Below are 18,744 nucleotides of genomic sequence, written 5' to 3'. Positions count from 1 at the left end.
TTGGTGGGTAACTACTGTTGTTCAAGAAGTGAAATAAGGGTAATCCTGGAAACTAAGTTACCTGAGAAGGCTCTTGGGGATAGGATTTCTGAGCATTGTTAAACCATTATTAACTAGGGACAGTCAGCATGCCTTTGTGTCAAATCTTAGTTGACTGAGTTTTTCGAGGAGCTGCCAAAGGAGATTGATGAAGGTAGAGCTGTGGATGTTATCTACATGGAGTTTTGTAAGGTATCTGATAAGATCACTCATGGGAGGCTGATGCAGAATATTAAGGATCATGGATTCCATGGTGAATTCCATGGTGGATTCGGAATTGGCTTGCCAATAGAAATTTCAGGTAGTGGTCAATAAAGCTTATTCTGGCTGGAGGTCTAATTTCCACAAAGGTTTCAGTATGGAATTTGCTTTATGTGATATACATAAATGACCTGGATGAAAATGTTGATCGTTACAGTTTAGTACATTTACAGAGGGCAGGAGATTAGTGTGTTGTGGATAGTATGGAAAACTGGTAAAGGATAGAGCACCATATGGATCAGTTGCAGATATAGTCTGAAAAATGGCAGATGGAGTTTAACCCAGTCAAATGTAAAGAGACAGCAGATTGTTAGTGGCAAGAATCAGAACTGTTTATGTTGGATCTTGGGGTCCATGTCCATAATTCCCTGAAAGTGGCTACATATGTAGGTTGATATGGAGTAAAAAAGGCATGTGGCATGGTTGCCCTTCGTAGCCAAGCAATTGAAATCAAGAGTTAGGTGCATCCTAACTAGTTAGAAAACTAGTTGAGATGCACCTGGATTACTGCATTAAATTCTGCTTGCCCTATTGTAGGAAGAATGTTGAGGCTTTGGTGGGGTATAGAAGAGGTTTACCAGGACACTGCTTGGATTGGAGGGTATGTACTATCAGGAGAGGTTGGACAAACTTGGGTTGTTTTCTCTGCAGAGTAGAGGCATAGATAGAGTAGAAAGCTAGTCTACTTTTTCCCAGGTTTGAAATGTCTGATACCAGAGGGCAGGCATTTCAGGTGAGAGGGGTTAATTTCAAAGAAGATGTGAGGGGCAAGATTTTTGGTTAAACACAGAGTGGTGGCTGCTTGGAATGCGCCGCCTGGAGAGTTAGTGGAGGCAAATATGATAATGGTGTTCAAGAGGTTCTTAGGCCTATGATTGTGCAGGATTTGGAAGAATATGGTCATTGTGTAGGCAGAAGGAATGAGCTTAGTGGGCATTTGATTAATAATTTAATCAGTTCTGCAAAATATTGTGGGCCAAAGTGCCTGTTCCTGAGCCATAATTTTCTACATTAATAACAAATAAATGTGCATTACCATTAACAGTAACTTTGTGGTTCATTATATTGCTCATGTTCAAACCTGAGAATCAATCCTTTGTCACTGAAGAGTCCAAAAGGGCAAGTCAGGATTAGTAAGTACTATATTGTACCTCCAGCCTGAATAGGACCCTTTGGGCACTATTGTATTGTGCAAACAAGTACTCCGTACTACCAAGTTATCACTCCATGCATCTTAATCCTCTGGATCAGCCTACTATGAGGGATCTTGTTGAATGCCTTACTAAAATCCATGCAGAAGACATCCACTGCCGTACAATTATTGATCATATTTGTCACCTCAAAACTCAATCAAATTAGCAAAACATGACCTGCTTCACATAAAGCCATGCTGATCATCTTTAATTAGGCCATGCTTTTTCAAATATTCATAAATCTTACACCTAAGAATCCTCTCAAACAGCTTCACTAGCACGAACATGAGACTCACTGGTATATAATCTCAAAATTATCCTTATTTCCCTTCTCTAACCAAAGAACAACATTAGCTACTCACCAGACCTCAGGGACCTGTCTGTGGCTAGAGAGGACATGAAGATCCAGGTCCTGGTGTTGGCAATGCCATCCCTTGCCTCTCAACCTGAGGTATATTGCATAAGGCCTGGAAGACCTTTCTAAACTAACGTTCATTAAGAGATCCATTACTATCTCTTCTTTTACCTCAAAATGCCTCAGCATCATTATCAAACTGCACACTGATCATTCCACAGTACTGTGCAGAAATCTTAGGCACATATCTATAGCTAGGGTGCTAAGACATATTACAGTACTGTGTTTCACTATACTACTGCAACTAAAAAAAAAATAATGAATTGAGTAGGTGATGACAAACCTGATTCTGATATGGGCCTGTTTTGTGGACTGAGAGTGGGAAGGGGACAGAGAGAGGGGAGATCTTGGTTGGGAAAGGAGGTGTATACAACCCGTGCCACTCCCTGCCCCAGCAATGCTTCTCTACCACCTGTCCCACACTGCTGGCATCACTCCACCCTCGCCATTCCCAAAATCCTTTGCTCCTGCCAGATATACAAACTCGCCCTCTGTTCCACGTTGACAAAAACAGCACTGTGCTAAAGTCTTAAGACTTTTGGACAGTACTGAATCTTACATGCTTTTCTCCTTGGTGAACATTAACGCAAAGAGTTCATTTGCAATGTCGGCAAGATCACTTTCCTCTAAACGCATATTCCCTCTTTTATCCTTTAGTGGTCCTATCCTCTTGCTCTTGATGTATGTGTAACATGTTGTAAGGTTTCATTGCGAATAAAATGGTTTCTCTGTCGCAGCAATATTTGGGTTATGTCTAGAGATATGGAATGCTGGGGGCTAGCCAATGAGAGAGCTGTTATTCTTTCTTGTGAGTCTGGAAGAGAGATTTTCGTGGTCTTTTGCCAGGGTGAGATGAGAGAAAACGCAAATGGAGAAAGTTGGTAGTCTGCCAGACGGAGTGGACTTGGAGAGAGGGTCCGAATGGCAGTGACGATCGGAGGAGGTCGATTTGGATGACTAGCTTGTCAGTGAGCTCCAACATTGTTTCAAAAGCATGGGCCTTTTTTCTTTTTTTTTGTTTTCTTTATTACCATATAGTCAATATAAGAATTATAAAGTTTAATCGTTTAATCGCATATTGTGTACTGTTAGTTATTGGGCGGGGTACTGATTTGTAATAGGGACACATCGCGCAGCATCCACCCAAATGAGATTTCTTAAGTTTGGCCGGGCTGGGCGCTATCACTCCTTATATTAAGCCACTAGCCAAAGTGGAAGTTACATATGTATCAAGTAACATCAATAGCCTGCTCAGTGGTGCTCAGCTTTGGTTGTGCTTGGACCACTGAGCTTCTAATTTTGTTCTTAAAATGGAGAAGTGGTCAGAGTTTCTTTGACACCATGACAAAAGTTGACTGAGTGAGATGTTATGGGAGCTTGGTAAAAGTAAAATAAACAAGCATTATGGAGAAAATATTTGAATGATGGGGATTCTGTGCAATGGACCAGGCTTGATTAGAGAGCTTAAGGAAAAATAACCCTTAGGGGAAAGTGATCATAATATGATCGAATTCACACTGAAGTTTGGGAAGTAGAAGCTAAAGTCAGATGTATCAGTATTACAGTGAAGTAAAAAGAATTAGAGGCATGAGAGAGGAGTTGTCCAGAATTGATTGGTAAAGAACACTGGTAGGGATGACAGCAGAGCACCAGTGGCTGAAATTTCTGGAAGCAATTTGAAATACACAGGATACATACATCGCACAGAGGAAGAAGTATTCTGAAGGAAAGAAGACACAACTGCGGCTAACAAGAGAAGTCAAAGCAAAGAGAGGGCATATAATACAGCAAAAATTAGTGAGAAGTTAGCAGATGGGGAAGTTTAAAAACCAACAGAAGGCAACTATAGAATTCATTAAGAAGGTAAAGATAGAATACGAAGTGGGCTAGCCAGTAATATTAAAGAGGATACCAAGAGTTTTTTTAGATACATAAAGTCCATGCAGAGGTTTGCAGATGATATTGGACCGCTGAAACACAATGCTGGAGAGGTAGTAATGGGGGACAGTGAAATGGTGAGTGAACTGAATAAGTATTTTACATGAGCCTTCACAATGGAAAATACTAGGAGTATGGTGGAAGTTCCAGGTGTCAGTGGTCATGAAGTGTATAAAGTTCCCATCATTAGAGAGAAGGTTCTTGTGAAGTTGAAAGGTCTGACGGTAGATGTGGTGAACTATGTGCCTGTCTGGACACGTCCCCTTCTGACAGCTCCTGTGGCTCCTCCCACAGGCCCCTGTATAAAGGCGATCCTCTGCCTCATTCTCCAGGATGTAATATGATGGTCACTCACTGCTAGTTCCTTCTTCAGTCAATAAAAGCCGATAACTCGCCTTACGTCTCAGAGTGAGTTATTGATGGTGCATCAATTTTATTGACTGAAGAAGTTTTAAAACATGGAAACCGTTTTACGTCCGGAAAGGTTGGATTTGGACCCTCAAGACCCTGAAGCAGCTCTTGCTTTTGAACATTGGCTTGCATGCTTCCAATCATACTTGGCGGAGCTTCGTGCGACTGACCCTGCCGTTATGTACAGAATTCTCCTCTCCAGGGTCACCCCAAAAGTTTATTCCATTATCCGGGACCTGCCGACCTACGAAGGGGCACTGGATGCCCTCAAAAGACAGTACCTGCGGCCGGTGTACACCGTCTACGCAAGACATCGTTTAGCTACCCGGCGACTGCGGCCTGGAGAATCGAGCGCCGAGTTTCTCCGAGCACTACAGACACTCGTCCGAGCTTGTGACTGCAAGACGCTCACGGCAGAACAACATGCGGAGCTGCTAGTGCGAGACGCCTTTGTGACGGGACTGAGGTCAGTGTACATGCGCCAGTGACTGCTGGAACACTCCGATCTTACCCTACGCTCGCCAATCGAGACGGCCAACGCTCTGGAAGCTGCGCTGCACTACGCCGACGCTGTCCAGTCGCGCGATTCCCCACCGGTTCCGTGGACGCCTCAGACCCCGCCACCGCCGGCTCCCACGGGCGAAATCGCTGCTGCCAGTCGCGATTCCACGAGCTCCCCGAACCCAACCACGGCAGTGGCCCGTCAGAAGCCCGTGCTTTGTTAGTTCTGCGGCCTCAAAAGGCACCCCGGAAAACGCTGTCCAGCGCGAGACTCGACCTGCTCCAGCTGCGGAAAGCAGGGCCATTTCGCCAAGGTCTGTAAGTCTAAACTGCGAGCGGAGTGCAGCGCTGCGGGTGAGACGTGGAGGCCGCCATCTCGTATGTCCGGATGTGGGTGGCCATCTTTGTCAGCGTCAGCATGCCCCGCCCCCGACCCTCCGATGCTTACCGGGTACCCCAGGTGTGGGCGGCCATCTTTGTCGACGTCAGCATGCCCCGCCCCCGACCCTCCAATGCTTACCGGGTACCCCGGATGTGGGCGGCCATCTTTGTTGGCGTCAGCATGCCCCGCCCCCGACCCTCCGATGCTTACCGGGTACCCCGACGGCAATTCAATTCTGGCCACTGTGACTCTCGACCAAAGTGCCCCACACCAGCTTGCAAGGTCCATGATGGACATCCGGGTGGAGGGGCACAGGACTAGATGCCTGTTTGACACGAGCAGCACTAAGAGTTTTATTCACCCGGACACAGTGCAACGCTGCGGGCTCGCAACACGGCCAGTAAGTCAGAAGATCCATTTGGTTTCTGGGTCGCATTCCGCAGACATCCGGGTGGGTTGTGTAGCGACATTGGTGGTGCAAGGCACAGAATATCAGAACTTTGAGCTGCTGGTCATGCCTAATCTGTGCGCACCTGTGCTATTGGGGCTGGACTTCCAGAGCCATCTCGAAAGTGTGACTATGGCATATGACGGGCCCCTCCCACCACTCACTGTCCGGAATCCTCAATTCTGTGGGACTTCATCACCACTGACCACACACACACAGCGACACACACATCCCATCCAACACGACAGCTGCGCTACCGACACCACTTGCAGTCTCTCCACTCTCGAGGTCCCTCCCCCGCCGCTGTTCGCCAACCTGACCCCGACTTTAAACCGGTGCAGTGGCTGCTCAGGGAGGGGATCATTGAGCCAAGCACAAGCCCTTGGAGGGCCCAGGTGGTCGGATGGTGGCCCCACCCCCCCCTCACGAACTCCTATTCTCTTTTCCCAGGAAGTTTGTCACTCTACCAGTTTGGCTGATGTCCCCGGGGCCAGTGCTGCTCCGCAAACATGTGAGGAGCAATAAATACTGCCTGCTGGTCGAGAGGGTTCACCTTCTGCATGCGAACCCCCAGTATGCTTACGTGGTCTTACCTGATGGGCGGGAGGACACGGTCTCCATCCGCGACCTGGCGCCCGCAGGTGCAGCAGACCACTGCCCTGAACACTCTCCGGTAACTATGAACCCTGTACCCGAGGTGACACTGCGCTCACCAGGCCCTACATGGACTCCTCATGACATTTCTATACCAGGTGCCTCGCACATGCATGAGCTGGAACCAGCACAACCTCCGTCTCCTGTGCAATCACCGCCACCGCCGGCATCGGTGCAATCACAGCCGGTGCTACATAGATCGCAGCGACAGATTCGACCACCTGCTAGACTTGACCTGCACGAAACTTTGCCACATGGGGACTCTTTCAAACAAAGGGGGGGGTGAATGTGGTGAGCTATGTGCCTGTCTGGACACGCCCCCTTCTGACTGCTCCTGTGGCTCCTCCCACAGGCCCCTGTATAAAGGCGATCGAGGTCTGATCCTCTGCCTCATTCTCCAGGATGTAATATGATGGTCACTCACTGCTGGTTCCTTCTTCAGTCAATAAAAGCCGATAACTCGCCTTATGTCTCAGAGTGAGTTATTGATGGTGCATCAGTAGATAAGCCATGTGAACCAGATGGTGTACACCCCAGAGTTCTGAAGGAGGTGGCTGAAAAAAATCATGGAAGCATTATCTCTCAAGATTCATTAGATTCCAGAATGGTTCCAGAAGACTAGAAAATTTCAAATGTCACTCCACGCTTCAAGAACGGAAAAAAGAAAACTATACACCAGCTTGTCTGACCTCAGTGGCTGGGAAGATAGATGTTGGAGTCGATTATTAAGAATGTGGTTCAGGGTACTCGGAGGCATATAATAAAATAGGCCATAGGAGAATATTGTCTGACTAACCCGTTGGAATTATTTTTGAAAAAATAACAAGCAGGATAGGCAAAGGACAATGGAGAATCAGTTAATGGTGTAGTACTTAGGATTTTCAGAAGGCCTTTGACAAGGTGCTATACATGAGGTTGCTTAACAAGCTACGAGCCCTTGGTATTATGGGAAGATTCTAGCATGGATAATGCAGTGGCTGATTGGCTGGTGGCCAGTGACTAGTGTTGTTACACAGGGGTCTGGGTTAGGATCTATTCTTTTTATGTTATGTGATTTGGATGATGGAATTGATGGTTTTATTGCAAAGTTTGCAGATGATATGTAGATAGGAGGAGGGGCAGGTGTTTTGAGTAAGTAGAGAGGCTACAGAAGAACCTAGACAGATTCAGAGAATGGGCAAAGAAATGACAAATAGAATACAGTGTAAGTAAGTGTAAGGTCATGCACTTTGGTAGATGAAAAAATAGGGTTGACTATTTTCTTAATGTAGAGAAAATACAAAAAAACTGAGGCGCAAAGGGACTTGGGAGTCTTTGTGCAGGATTCCCTAAAGGTTATTTTGCAGGCTGTGTCTGTGGTGAGGAAGATAAATGCAATGTTAGCATTCATATCGAGAGGACTAGAATATAAAGAACTGGTGCGGCCTCACTTGGAGTATTCTGAGCAGTTTTGGACCTCTTATTTTTGGAAGGTTGAGCTGAAACTGGAGAGGGTTCAAAGAAGGTTCACAATAATGATTCCAGGATTGAATGGTTTGTCATTTGAAGAGTGATTGGTGGCTCTGGACCTGTATTTGCTGGGTTTCAGAAGAATGAGGGGTGACCCCATTGAAACTTTACGAATGGTGGAAGGCCTTGATAGAATGGATGTGGAGACAATGATTCCTGACCTGGGAGAGTCTAAGACCAGAGCACGCAGCCACAGAATAGAGGGGTGTCCTTTTGGAATGGAAATGAGGAGGAATTTCTTTAGCAGGAGAGTGGTGAATTTGTAGAATCCTTTGCCACATGCAGCTATGGAGGCCAGCTCTTGATGTATATTTAAGGCAGTGCATAGATTCTTGATTGGTCAGGTATGAAGGGATACGGGGAGAACACAGGAGAGTGGGGCTGAGAGAAAGCCATGATGAAATGGCGGAGCAGACTCGATGGGTTAAATGGCCTGATTCTGTTCCTATATCTTATGGTCTTATTATATTCCACACAGAAATCTAGTGTCATCCCATTACCAAGCTATAATTGCAGAAATTCTTCAGGACTGTTGTCTAGGACAAGCAATTATAAATTTCTTCAACAAGTGGGGATGTTTGCTGCTGCTTACAGGTTTATTTGTAATTGCAAATTGCCACCAGCTATATAAAACTGTTTAGATAGAAATGAAACTATATCACAGCACTGACAGATAATAAATATAATTTTATTCAGGCTTCTAAGTTCCAAGAAATAAGTATTAGTATGTGCCACAGTAAAGCTGTGCAGATTTTAGGTTGGAACTAAGATTTGATGATTATTTTGAGAGAATGACAGCCGATTTGGAATTTTGGATAAAATATATTTTGTAAAACAACCACCAAAATTATTTTTGGTCACTTTCAACATTAAAGCAAGAAGTTAAGCTCATTTTGTATTTATGTTTTACCAAAATAATCCTATATTAAGCTCATAGTGTCTGTTCCTTTCCTGCCATAGCCTTGTTATTATTTTATTGAATATGCAAGTGCAAGGCTTTTAATGTGTAATGGAAAAAATTATGTACTTAAAAAGAAGTCTCATTAGCACATTCTCATTGGCCCATTATGTTCCTAGAGATGGGCCTCACTGTATGTTAGTCCTGTTGAAACACTTAATCTCTGAACAATCTAATCCTTTAGATTGTTTCAGCTAGGAGGGAAGGGGGTTGGAAGATAAGCTCCCACTACCTATGAAATGCTCCCACTGGCATGCATCTGAAATAGCCTCTGACAACTACGTCTAGCCCCTGGTCTTCATATGTGGTGTAACAACTAAACCTGGCAGAACCCTTTCTACTGAAGATGGGTTACTGGCACCTTAAACCTAGTAGCTCCAGGCAGATGGTGCTCACAGTCATGATTAGCAACTCCTCTAGGAGAAGCAAAACACTGATCTCAAACTTCCATTACCTTTTGTCTATACCCACTCATGGAGAAAGCTTCGGGAGTAAACCCCAAGGAAAAATCCAGAGCTGGAGTCTCTAAGGCAGTCCTATGTTGAGTTCAACACTGACTGGTAACTCCGACAATTACACTGGTGCCAAACTGTACCAGTCTCTGCTGTTCCATTGGATTCCTCAGCAGCGTGGAGACTGGGAGCCCGTTGTATGAGCAACAGCTTGCATATCGAACATCCATGGTCAAACCTGATCAACAGAGGGCCTCAATTCTTAGAAGCATTGCTGTTGAAGCAGACATTTTGCAAGGTGTGCTAATCCAAAGCTGTCAGAAGCTGTGCACATTTATGATTTATAGCAGAAAATGAGGATCAGTGACATTTAGAAACAGTTGAAGCACAAATACATAAAAACAGGTAAAAATGTTTTAAACATCAGTAAATTGAATGAGTTTACTACAACAAAATATGCTTCATTGATCTTAGATCTAGATCAGCAATCATATTTAAATGAATGATGCCACCTTCCCTTTTGTATGGTAGGAACTGCCTTGTACAGTGCTGAGTCTAGAATCCCCAAGGAACCACATAAATGAATAATGTATCTAACAGCTCAAGTGATGACTAATACTTTACATACATTAAATACATCACCAATAATGAAAATTTCTTCTCAAATATTGGGAGTAATTCTGGCCACTGCCTATCAGCTATATAAATTGTAAAACACAACATAAAGTAGGGTGGTATTCCATTTGAAAGTTTAAACGATGATTTATCAATCCCAGTTTATCTAATTTTTCTTCAAAAGTATTATTTACCAGGCTAAACAATTACATTGCAAATCTTGTCTTCACCCTTTAATGCAATCACATCTTTCTATTTATGTGACAAGAACAGAACATAATATTTAAGCATTTAAGTTGTGCCCTAACAATAATTGGGCACAATCCTTGCATAACCTCTTTGCTCTTGTATTCTGTGCCTTGACTAATTAGGGAAGTATCTCATGCCCTTTCAAACCACCTTATCTGCCATTAAGTAACCATCCGTACTCTTCAATGTGTCCCACATTATGTGGCCTCTGAGCTTTCCCGAATTCCATTTGACACTTATTTGTCTAGCTGACCAATTGACAACTTTGATTATTATACTTTATTACGCCTGCTAATTTAAGTATAAATAAATCATTTATATAAAACAAAAAACAAGAGATCAACAGGGAATGATCTTCCTCGCCAAAGCACCAGTCAGCTATTCCCTATTTCCTGCTGCTCAAGTCAATTTTCCACTCTGCCATAGAATACATATCCATTTAATTTCTTTGACCAGTCTGCCATGTTGGGCCTTGTCAGAAAGCCCTGCTCAAATATACAGCCTGCATCCCTCATTAATCCTCCTGTATAACTCATAAAAGAAAATTAGTTTGATATAACAAACCTATACTGACTCTCCTTGATCAATCTGGGTCCTTCTAAATGAGTTACAGTCTTCATCAGAATTTATTTCAGTAACTTGTTCAACATTAAACTAATTGGTGTGTAACTAGAGCAACACACTCAAAATGGTGGAGCAGCACAGCAGGTCAAGCAGCATCTATGGACATGAATAAACAGCCGAAGTTTCAAGTGGAGACCTTTCATCAGGAGAGGGTACCTCCAGCATTTTGAGTGTGTTGCTCTGGAATCTTCTGTATTCACAATGTGTAACTATGTAACTAAATCAGCTTTTCACTCCTACTTTAAACAAAGGGACAGTCTCCTTAGTTGTCCAGTACCAAACCTATGGCCAGGGTTAAGTTAAAAAAATGATGTTGACAACCTTTGCTGTTTTTAAGATTGAGAAACATTGTTCACCTATTTCAAAATGGCAAAACCTTTATTGCTTTCTGTTTTGCTTTGTTTATCCCATTCAATACTTAACATATATTCTCCTTAATTAATTGCAGCAATACCAGCTCCTGAAGAAACGTGTACAAAGTTTTCACTAAGAACTCAGTACACATCCTCTGCAAACAGGTTACCATTTTGGTTCCCAAGTACATCCTAATTTCTCCTCAATTATAATTCTGCTCTTTATGCAACATCTTTAGATTTTCTTTGATTTTACCTTTGATTTGCTCTTGCTTTGCTTTCTCTATTTCGCTTCTAATTGTACCCCTATATTTTCTACATTTTTTCAAGGATTTCTAGAGATAATTTTCTAATTGACTGGTGGGTTTACTAAATTAGGTCTCATCTGACCCATGATTTCAATGAATGGAGGAACAGACAATGGACTGAATAGACATCTGCTCTGTGATTTTAAAATAGAATGCAAGATATATAAAATTTACCTCTTTAGGAGAAAGTATTGAAATAAAGTCTTCATAGATAAGTCGTGCTTTGTCCTCAATGGCACTTTTATTTACTTCACTTTTGAGATCTTCACATGCTAGCCAAAAGAGCATATTTTCTTCACTGTATTCAGTTCTTAAGAATTCTCTGAAGGTATTTCTGCCTGCAGGAGTTTTCAGTAGCTTGTCAAAGGATTGAGCCCACAAGTGCACCTCTTCTGCTGTTGGATTTACACTGTGTACAGCATAATCATTGAAAACAAGATAATTAAGACAAAATTATATATTTAATATCTCTTTTGTTGATTTAGAGCTGCTGGATTTTATTAATATTATATAATGAACCACATTACCCAAGATCCACAAATATGCATTTATTAAAAACTACCAAGTGCCCAGTGGTAGAGAACTGTGCAGATTAACTATGATGTTTAAAGAATGCTTGCAGTCAGTTTAAAAAGCCCATCATTCAAGCTTAAAAGGGACACCTCCAGAGGATATACTTGGAGTACTATAGGTTTACATTATCTACAGAAGAATCCAGTAATAATACACTAACCAAGTACAGCAGAAATACATTAAACATTTTAAAATCACATTTATTGAAGCTTATTTATATTATATTATTATAGCTTGAAGAGCTGTACAATATTGTTAGGTCTATAATCCCTGAAAATTAGAAGCATGTGTTTTTCCACTATTGAAAAGAAACATTTAGTGCTTGAGAAATCAGAAACAGCAAAATACCCCTCCCATCAAACTCCCCTTGAAATTTCTAAAGAAAACAAATCCCAACACCAATCCTATTGTATGCCTGTTAAAGGTGTCTTTTGTTTTAATATTTCTGAATATCTCTGATGATCAAATTTTTTTTTAAATGCATACATACTAAAACCAGTTTCTAATCAGGCACTGGTTCACAGAGAAGATTCCTCAGTCTTGAAAACAGGTGAGATTGCTAACAGAGCTTGATGGGTTAGTTTGGGGCTTCTGCATGCATGCAGCAGTCTTGAAACTTGCCAGAATCTACACTGCAAATTGCATTACTTCCTTGCTTTACTACAGTCAAAACCTAATAAAATCTGATATTATTCAGTGGTTTGGATTTTAATGCCACTGTTTATAGGTCACTGTTACACACAAAATGTATTATTGATGCCTCATTCCAGATCAAAGAAGATAAATACGTATAATCATCACTGAGTGAATAGATATGGTAGTGTGCTATGTGATAATCAATGTTTATAACAATGAAAGACTAATTAAATACAGGCATTCTATTATCCACAATTATAACAGGCCATTGAAAATATCTACAAATGATGTCGAATTTATTTGACATCCCTGCAAGCAGCTTAAGTACCCCACCTGCCCATACACCTCCTCCCTCACTTCCATTCAACGCCCCAGGCAGTCCTTCCAGGTGAGACAACACTTCACCTGCGAACCTGCTGGGCTCATCTATGGTGTCTGGGGCTCCCAATGTGGCTTTCTCCACATTGGTGAGACCCATCATAAATTGTGGGACTGCTTCGTCGAACACCTCTGCACCAAATACCACAAGAAGGACTTCCCAGTGGCCAAACATTTCAAGTCCAATTCCCATTCGAATTCTGACGTGTCAGTCCATGGCCTCCACTTGTGCCAAGATAAGGCCACTGTCAGGGTGGAGGAGCAACACCTCATATTCCATCTGGGTAGCCTCCAACCTGATGCCATCAATATCAATCTTTTTCCTTCCAGTAAACAAATTTCCTCCCCTCCTCTTCCCTTATGCCCCACTCTAACCTTTACCTCTTCTCACCTGCCAATTATGTCCCCCTGGGTCCCTTTGCTTTCCCTTTCTCCTGTGGTGTACTCTCCTCTCCCATCAGGTTCCTTCTTCTCCAGTCCTTGACCTTCCCCACTCACTTGGCTTCACCTATCACCTTCCAGATAGCTTCCTTTTCCTCCCTCCACCTTTTTATTTTCACATTTTCCCCTTCGTTCTCCATCCTGAAGACGGGTCTCAGCCCAAAATGTGGAATGATTATTTATTTCCATAGATGCTGCCTGATCAGCTAAGTTCCTCCAGCATTTTGTATTGCTTTGGATTTCCAGCATTTGCAGAATTTCTTGAGTTTTTCAATTTTATTTATTTATTTCATGGATGTGGATGTTGTTTGTAAGATCAGCATTTAATGTCCATCTTGAAATGTCAATGACTGTTAACCATCTTCGTCAACCACTACAGTTTTAGTTAAGTGGTGTCTATCCGTAATGCTGTTAGATACAGAGATAAGTCACTTTAAATAGTGATTTGCTAGGTCACTTTGCCATTAAAATTCAATGGACCTGGAAGCACCAAAAAACATAACAGGATAAGCAGTATAATTAGCATCATGTTTGATATTTTATTATTTGCCATTTATGTATCTATTTACAGCATGGAACAGTCCCTTCTAGTCCAGCAGTCCACCAGTTTAACCTAAGCTTGAAAAAGGTAGCATGAGAGATTGTGGTGGCATTAGAAATGATCTTTCAAAAATCATTGGACTCTGGCATGGTGCCAGAGGACTGGAAAATTACAAATGTCACTCCGCTCTTTAAAAAAGCAGGAAGGCAGCAGAAAGGAAATTAATTAGCCTGACCTCAGTGGGAAGATGTTAGAGTCAATTGTTAAGGATGAGGTGATGGAGTACTTGGTGACACAGGACAAGATAGTATAAAGTCAGCATGGTTTCCTTCAGGGAAAATCCTGCCTGACACACCTGTTGGAATTCTTTGAGGAGATTACAAGTAGGATAGATAAAGGGGATGCAGTGAATGTTGTATATTTGGACTTTCAGAAGGCCTTTAACAAGTTGCCACACATGAGGCTGGTTACCAAGGTGAGAGCCCATGGTATTACAGGAAAGTTATTAAAATGGTTAGAACATTAGCTGATTGGTAGGAGGCAGCAAATGGGATTAAAAGTATCATTTTCTGGTTGGCTGCCAGTGAATAGTGGTGTTCCACAGGAGTTGGTGTTGGGACCACTTCTTTTTATGCTGTATATAAATGATTTAGATGATGGAATAGATGGCTTTGTTGCCAAGCTTGCAGATGATACAAAGATTGTTGGAGGGGCAGGTAGTGTTGAGGATAAGTGGCAAACTAAATAGTGTTGAAAAATGCATGGTCATGTACTTTGGTAGCAGAAATAAATGTGTGGATTATTTTCTAAATGGGGAGAAGATCCAGGAATCTGACATGCAGAGTCCTTGTGTAGAACACCCTGAAGGTAACCTTGCAGGTTGAGTCAGTGGTGAGGAAGGCAAATGCCATATTATCATTCATTTCAAGAGGTCTAGAATACAAGAGCATAGATGTGATGCTGAGGCTTTATAAGACACAGGTGAGACCTCACCTTGAGTATTGTGAACAGTTCTGGACCCCTCATCTTGGAAAAGATGTGCTGGCATTGGAGAGGATCCAGAGGAGGTTCACAAGGATCATTCCAGATATGAAAGGGTTGTCATACGAGGAACGTTTGATGGCGCTAGATCTGTACTCACTGGAATTCAGAAGGATGAGGGGAGATCTCATTGAAGCCATTCAAATGTTGAAAGGACTAGACAGAGTAAATATAGAAAGGATATTTCCCATGGTGGGAGAGGGCGTAGCCTCAGGAGACAGGGGTGCCCTTTCAAAATAGAGATGTGGAGAAATTTCTTTAGCCAGAGGATGGTGGATTTGTAGAATTTGTTGCCACATGCAGCTGTGGGAGCCAGCTCATTGGGTGTATTTAAGGCAAGATTGATAGGTTCTTGATTGGACGTGGCATCAAAGGTTACGGGGAGAAGGCCAGGAACTGGGGTTGAGGAGGAGATAAAATCAGCCTTGATTGAATGGCAGAGCAGACTCGATGGGCGAGAAAGCCTAATTCTGCTCCTGTCTTATGGTCTTATAGTTTAAATCACAGGACAAGTTACAATGACTAATTAACCTACTAACTGGTACATCTTGGTCTATGGGAGGAAATCAGAGCACCTGTCCACCTATTCCTGATGCTTTCTCCTTTTTCATGCAGAGTTATTATAAAATATAGATAGATTTCCTAATTGTGTGTGTATTATATGAAATATATTCAATTGGAACTGTGGATAACAGAAAGAATTGGTTATTATCATGATACAGTTAATAAATTATCCCTCAAAAGGATTGATTTCATGCTGATTAGCTTGTCGTTTTATTCCATGTTGAGTTCTAAATTCAACTCTCTAATATTACCGACACCTTTTCTTTTTATTTGAGTGACTTCTGAATTGGGAATTCCCATTCTATCTATTATCTCAAATTTTAATTTTGAATGATAGGGAAAGACATATTCTTGACCATTTTCAAATTTGTCCTGAATGTAGTCACACAATTGAAGCTTGCCATCTCCATAGTCAATTTAAGGTAAGCTGTACAGACAAGAAGACTGTGACTACAGTGAAATAATGGCCATCAATGAGGGAAATAAGAAATAATGAAGAACAAAAGGTAAGTGCAAATAGCAAGACAAAATCTTATTCATATCTCACACTCCACTATATGCTGAACCTAATAATATAGCACACATCTTAAGCTACCAATTAAGGGATTTACAGGTATGGCATCCTTTACAGAGTTCAAACATTTAAATAATAAGTACAGAAACATTACACTTGGAAAGATGTGCCTTTTACTTTTAAAATGTGCACATCTCAACTTACCTTGGTTCACAGTTCTCCAAGTTTTCCAATACAATATTGTGAGATGGCCTTCTAATTCGATCATCATCTTCTCTCCTAGTAAAAAGACTGGAAGTTAATAATTATGTTTATTTTTAAACTGCATATTTGTCAAAATGACATGAATAGGCTTGGAAAAGACCAAGGAACATCAACTGAATTAGATCATAGCTATATTTTTATTGGTCCAGTTTATTAAATTTGACATAGAGTTTTGTGTCTGTAGCTCCAAGTTCGACACTTTGTATGTTTAAAACTTTTGTGACTTCTGGCCCATCACTCATTAACATGGCAGAGGCTAAATGATGAAGCAAAAAAATATATACTCTAAGGAACATTGGCAATGGATGCTGTTTTAGCTTCTTAAGGATATACAATGTTTTACAGTAGGTACTTTTGGCAAAATATGCATGCAGACAATACAAATTCATTATTGTGGTTTTCAAAAGGAACAAAGTAACTGGCAGAAAAAGTGAACAAACTTCTCTTCTTCAAGAGGAATACAAATGTGGTATTGCCTGGATGGATCAGCTGAATTTCTGTCACTATCGCTTTTCACACGAGAAAAAAAAATTAGCAACTTAATAATGCTGCAAAAAGCATTATACTATTGAATTCTATACACTTCTGGTCAATTCAATATAGGAAGGGTGTGGTTGTGCTGGAGAGAGTGCAGAGGAGATGCATCAGGATGTTGTCTGGATTGAAGGACTTTAATTATGGAGGCAAATTGGAAAGTCTTACACTTATTGCTGTATTTATTACTAACATGTATACTGTTTATTCTGAGAGCTTCACGTGAGCAAAGAGGTTCGCTGCACCCTGATGTAGTGTGATCACTCAACTCGCGTATGATGTTCTCTTAAGGGGTTGTCTATTGGTGGGTCGTCAAATGGGTGAAGAGGCTGATTGGGGATCCACATATTCTAATGCAGTGTTGGCACGATTATATGGTGGCTGTGGTTGCTTAGTCTCTCCTTTTGCAGCTACCACTTGTTCTCAGCAGCACAGCAGAGATTGTTCTCATGTTCTCCCTCTTGAATAGATTGACTCCAGGTGTATCTATTGAATGCAATGTCTTTAGATGTAATGTTGAATTTCTTCAGGCTGGATTTTATACTATCTTTGAAGCATTTCCTTTGCCATCCAGGAGCTCATTGACCTTCCTTCAGCTACGAATAAAGGACCTATTTGGGGATAAGTGAGTTATAGGCATCGAGATTATATGACCTCTGCATCGGAGAAGCTGTTCATGTTGGCCCTCTCCAGAACACAGGTGTTATTGCATTTATCCTTCCAACTGCTCCTCAAAATCTTTCATAAGGATCTTTGGTGATATTGCTCCAGGTCTTTCATCTATGATTCAGTTCCATACAATAATATAGGAAGCACAACTGCTCTATAAACTAAAAGTTTATGTAAGATTCTGCGAAGAGCATGACCTGTGGGTTGTGGCTCTTTTCCTTAATCTTGCATGGGTTCCATTAACACGACCCATGTAGTGGTTGATCTCTGAGTTGATGAATGTTTTTGACCAGAGAATGCTGCCAAGGTAGGGAAAACTGTCTGCACTTTGTCCAATCTTTACTGATAACAGTGATTTTCATTTATGGAGTGACTAATAAAGTATCTCAATGAACTTCATTCAAACTTCCTTATATTTTAAAGACAAAAACACTTCATAATAGCATCTGCTAAATTTCAAAGTAGCTGGGAGGGGATGAAGGTTCAATTAATGACTGAGAAAAAATACTTGCCTTGGAACAACATCAGAATCAGGTTCAATATCACTGCCATACGTAGTGAAATTTGCAGCAGTGGTACAATACAATACATATTAATAGAAAAAAAGCCAAGTATTATACATATATTAAATAGTTAAATAGTACAAAAATGGAAATTAAAAGAAGTAGAGAGGTAGAGTTCATGGGTTCAATGTCCATTCAGAAATAGGATGACAGAGGGGAATAAGTTGTTCCTAAATCATTGACTGTGTGTCTTCACACTTCTGTACCTCCCTCCTGAGGGTAGCAATGAGAACAAGGAATATCCTGGATACTACAGAGGCTTATGCCCATAATGGAGTTGACTGAGTTTACACCACCGTATAGCTTCACTTGACACCTAGATACAGGCCATGATATTCAGATGATAATTTTTGTGTCACAATAACATCATTTCATTTTGATTTTAATTTGACACTAAGACACATAAAATGTTATTATGGTGGATGGCGTAAATTTTAAGGAAGTCCTTGATGGAGGAGAAAAAATATCAATAAATTTAGCGAAAGAATTCCAGAATCTCAGACCTAGTTGGCTGATGGGACATCTGCTTGGAATGGTAATGTAAGAACTGGAGATGAGGTGTTCAAGAGAGCAAAACTGAAGGAGCACTGTAATCGGAAGGCTGTCATACTATGAAAATCATTGAGGTAGGGAAGGCCAAAGCCATCTTAAAACAGGAATGAAAATTTTAATACCAAGGTGTTTGACTAATAAGAAGCAAGCATTGTTGAGCAGAG

General features: G+C 41.5%; 1 protein-coding gene across 1 annotated transcript in view; it reads right to left on the bottom strand.

Moving 5' to 3' along the window:
• The window catches only part of rgs19 (regulator of G protein signaling 19), a 121,262-nt gene that overhangs the window by 5,592 nt on the left and 96,926 nt on the right, over nt 1-18,744 (bottom strand). Inside the window, exons 3-4 of the mRNA XM_059978767.1 lie at nt 16,203-16,277; nt 11,485-11,719 (exon numbers count right to left, since the gene is read on the bottom strand). Coding sequence (XP_059834750.1) covers nt 11,485-11,719; nt 16,203-16,277 — 310 coding nt within the window. The remainder of the gene's footprint in view (nt 1-11,484; nt 11,720-16,202; nt 16,278-18,744) is intronic.

The sequence above is a fragment of the Hypanus sabinus genome, chromosome 9 (genome assembly GCF_030144855.1).
Source record: "Hypanus sabinus isolate sHypSab1 chromosome 9, sHypSab1.hap1, whole genome shotgun sequence".
NCBI classification, from domain to species: Eukaryota; Metazoa; Chordata; class Chondrichthyes; order Myliobatiformes; family Dasyatidae; genus Hypanus; species Hypanus sabinus.
This window is presented reverse-complemented; position numbering and strand designations above follow the sequence as displayed.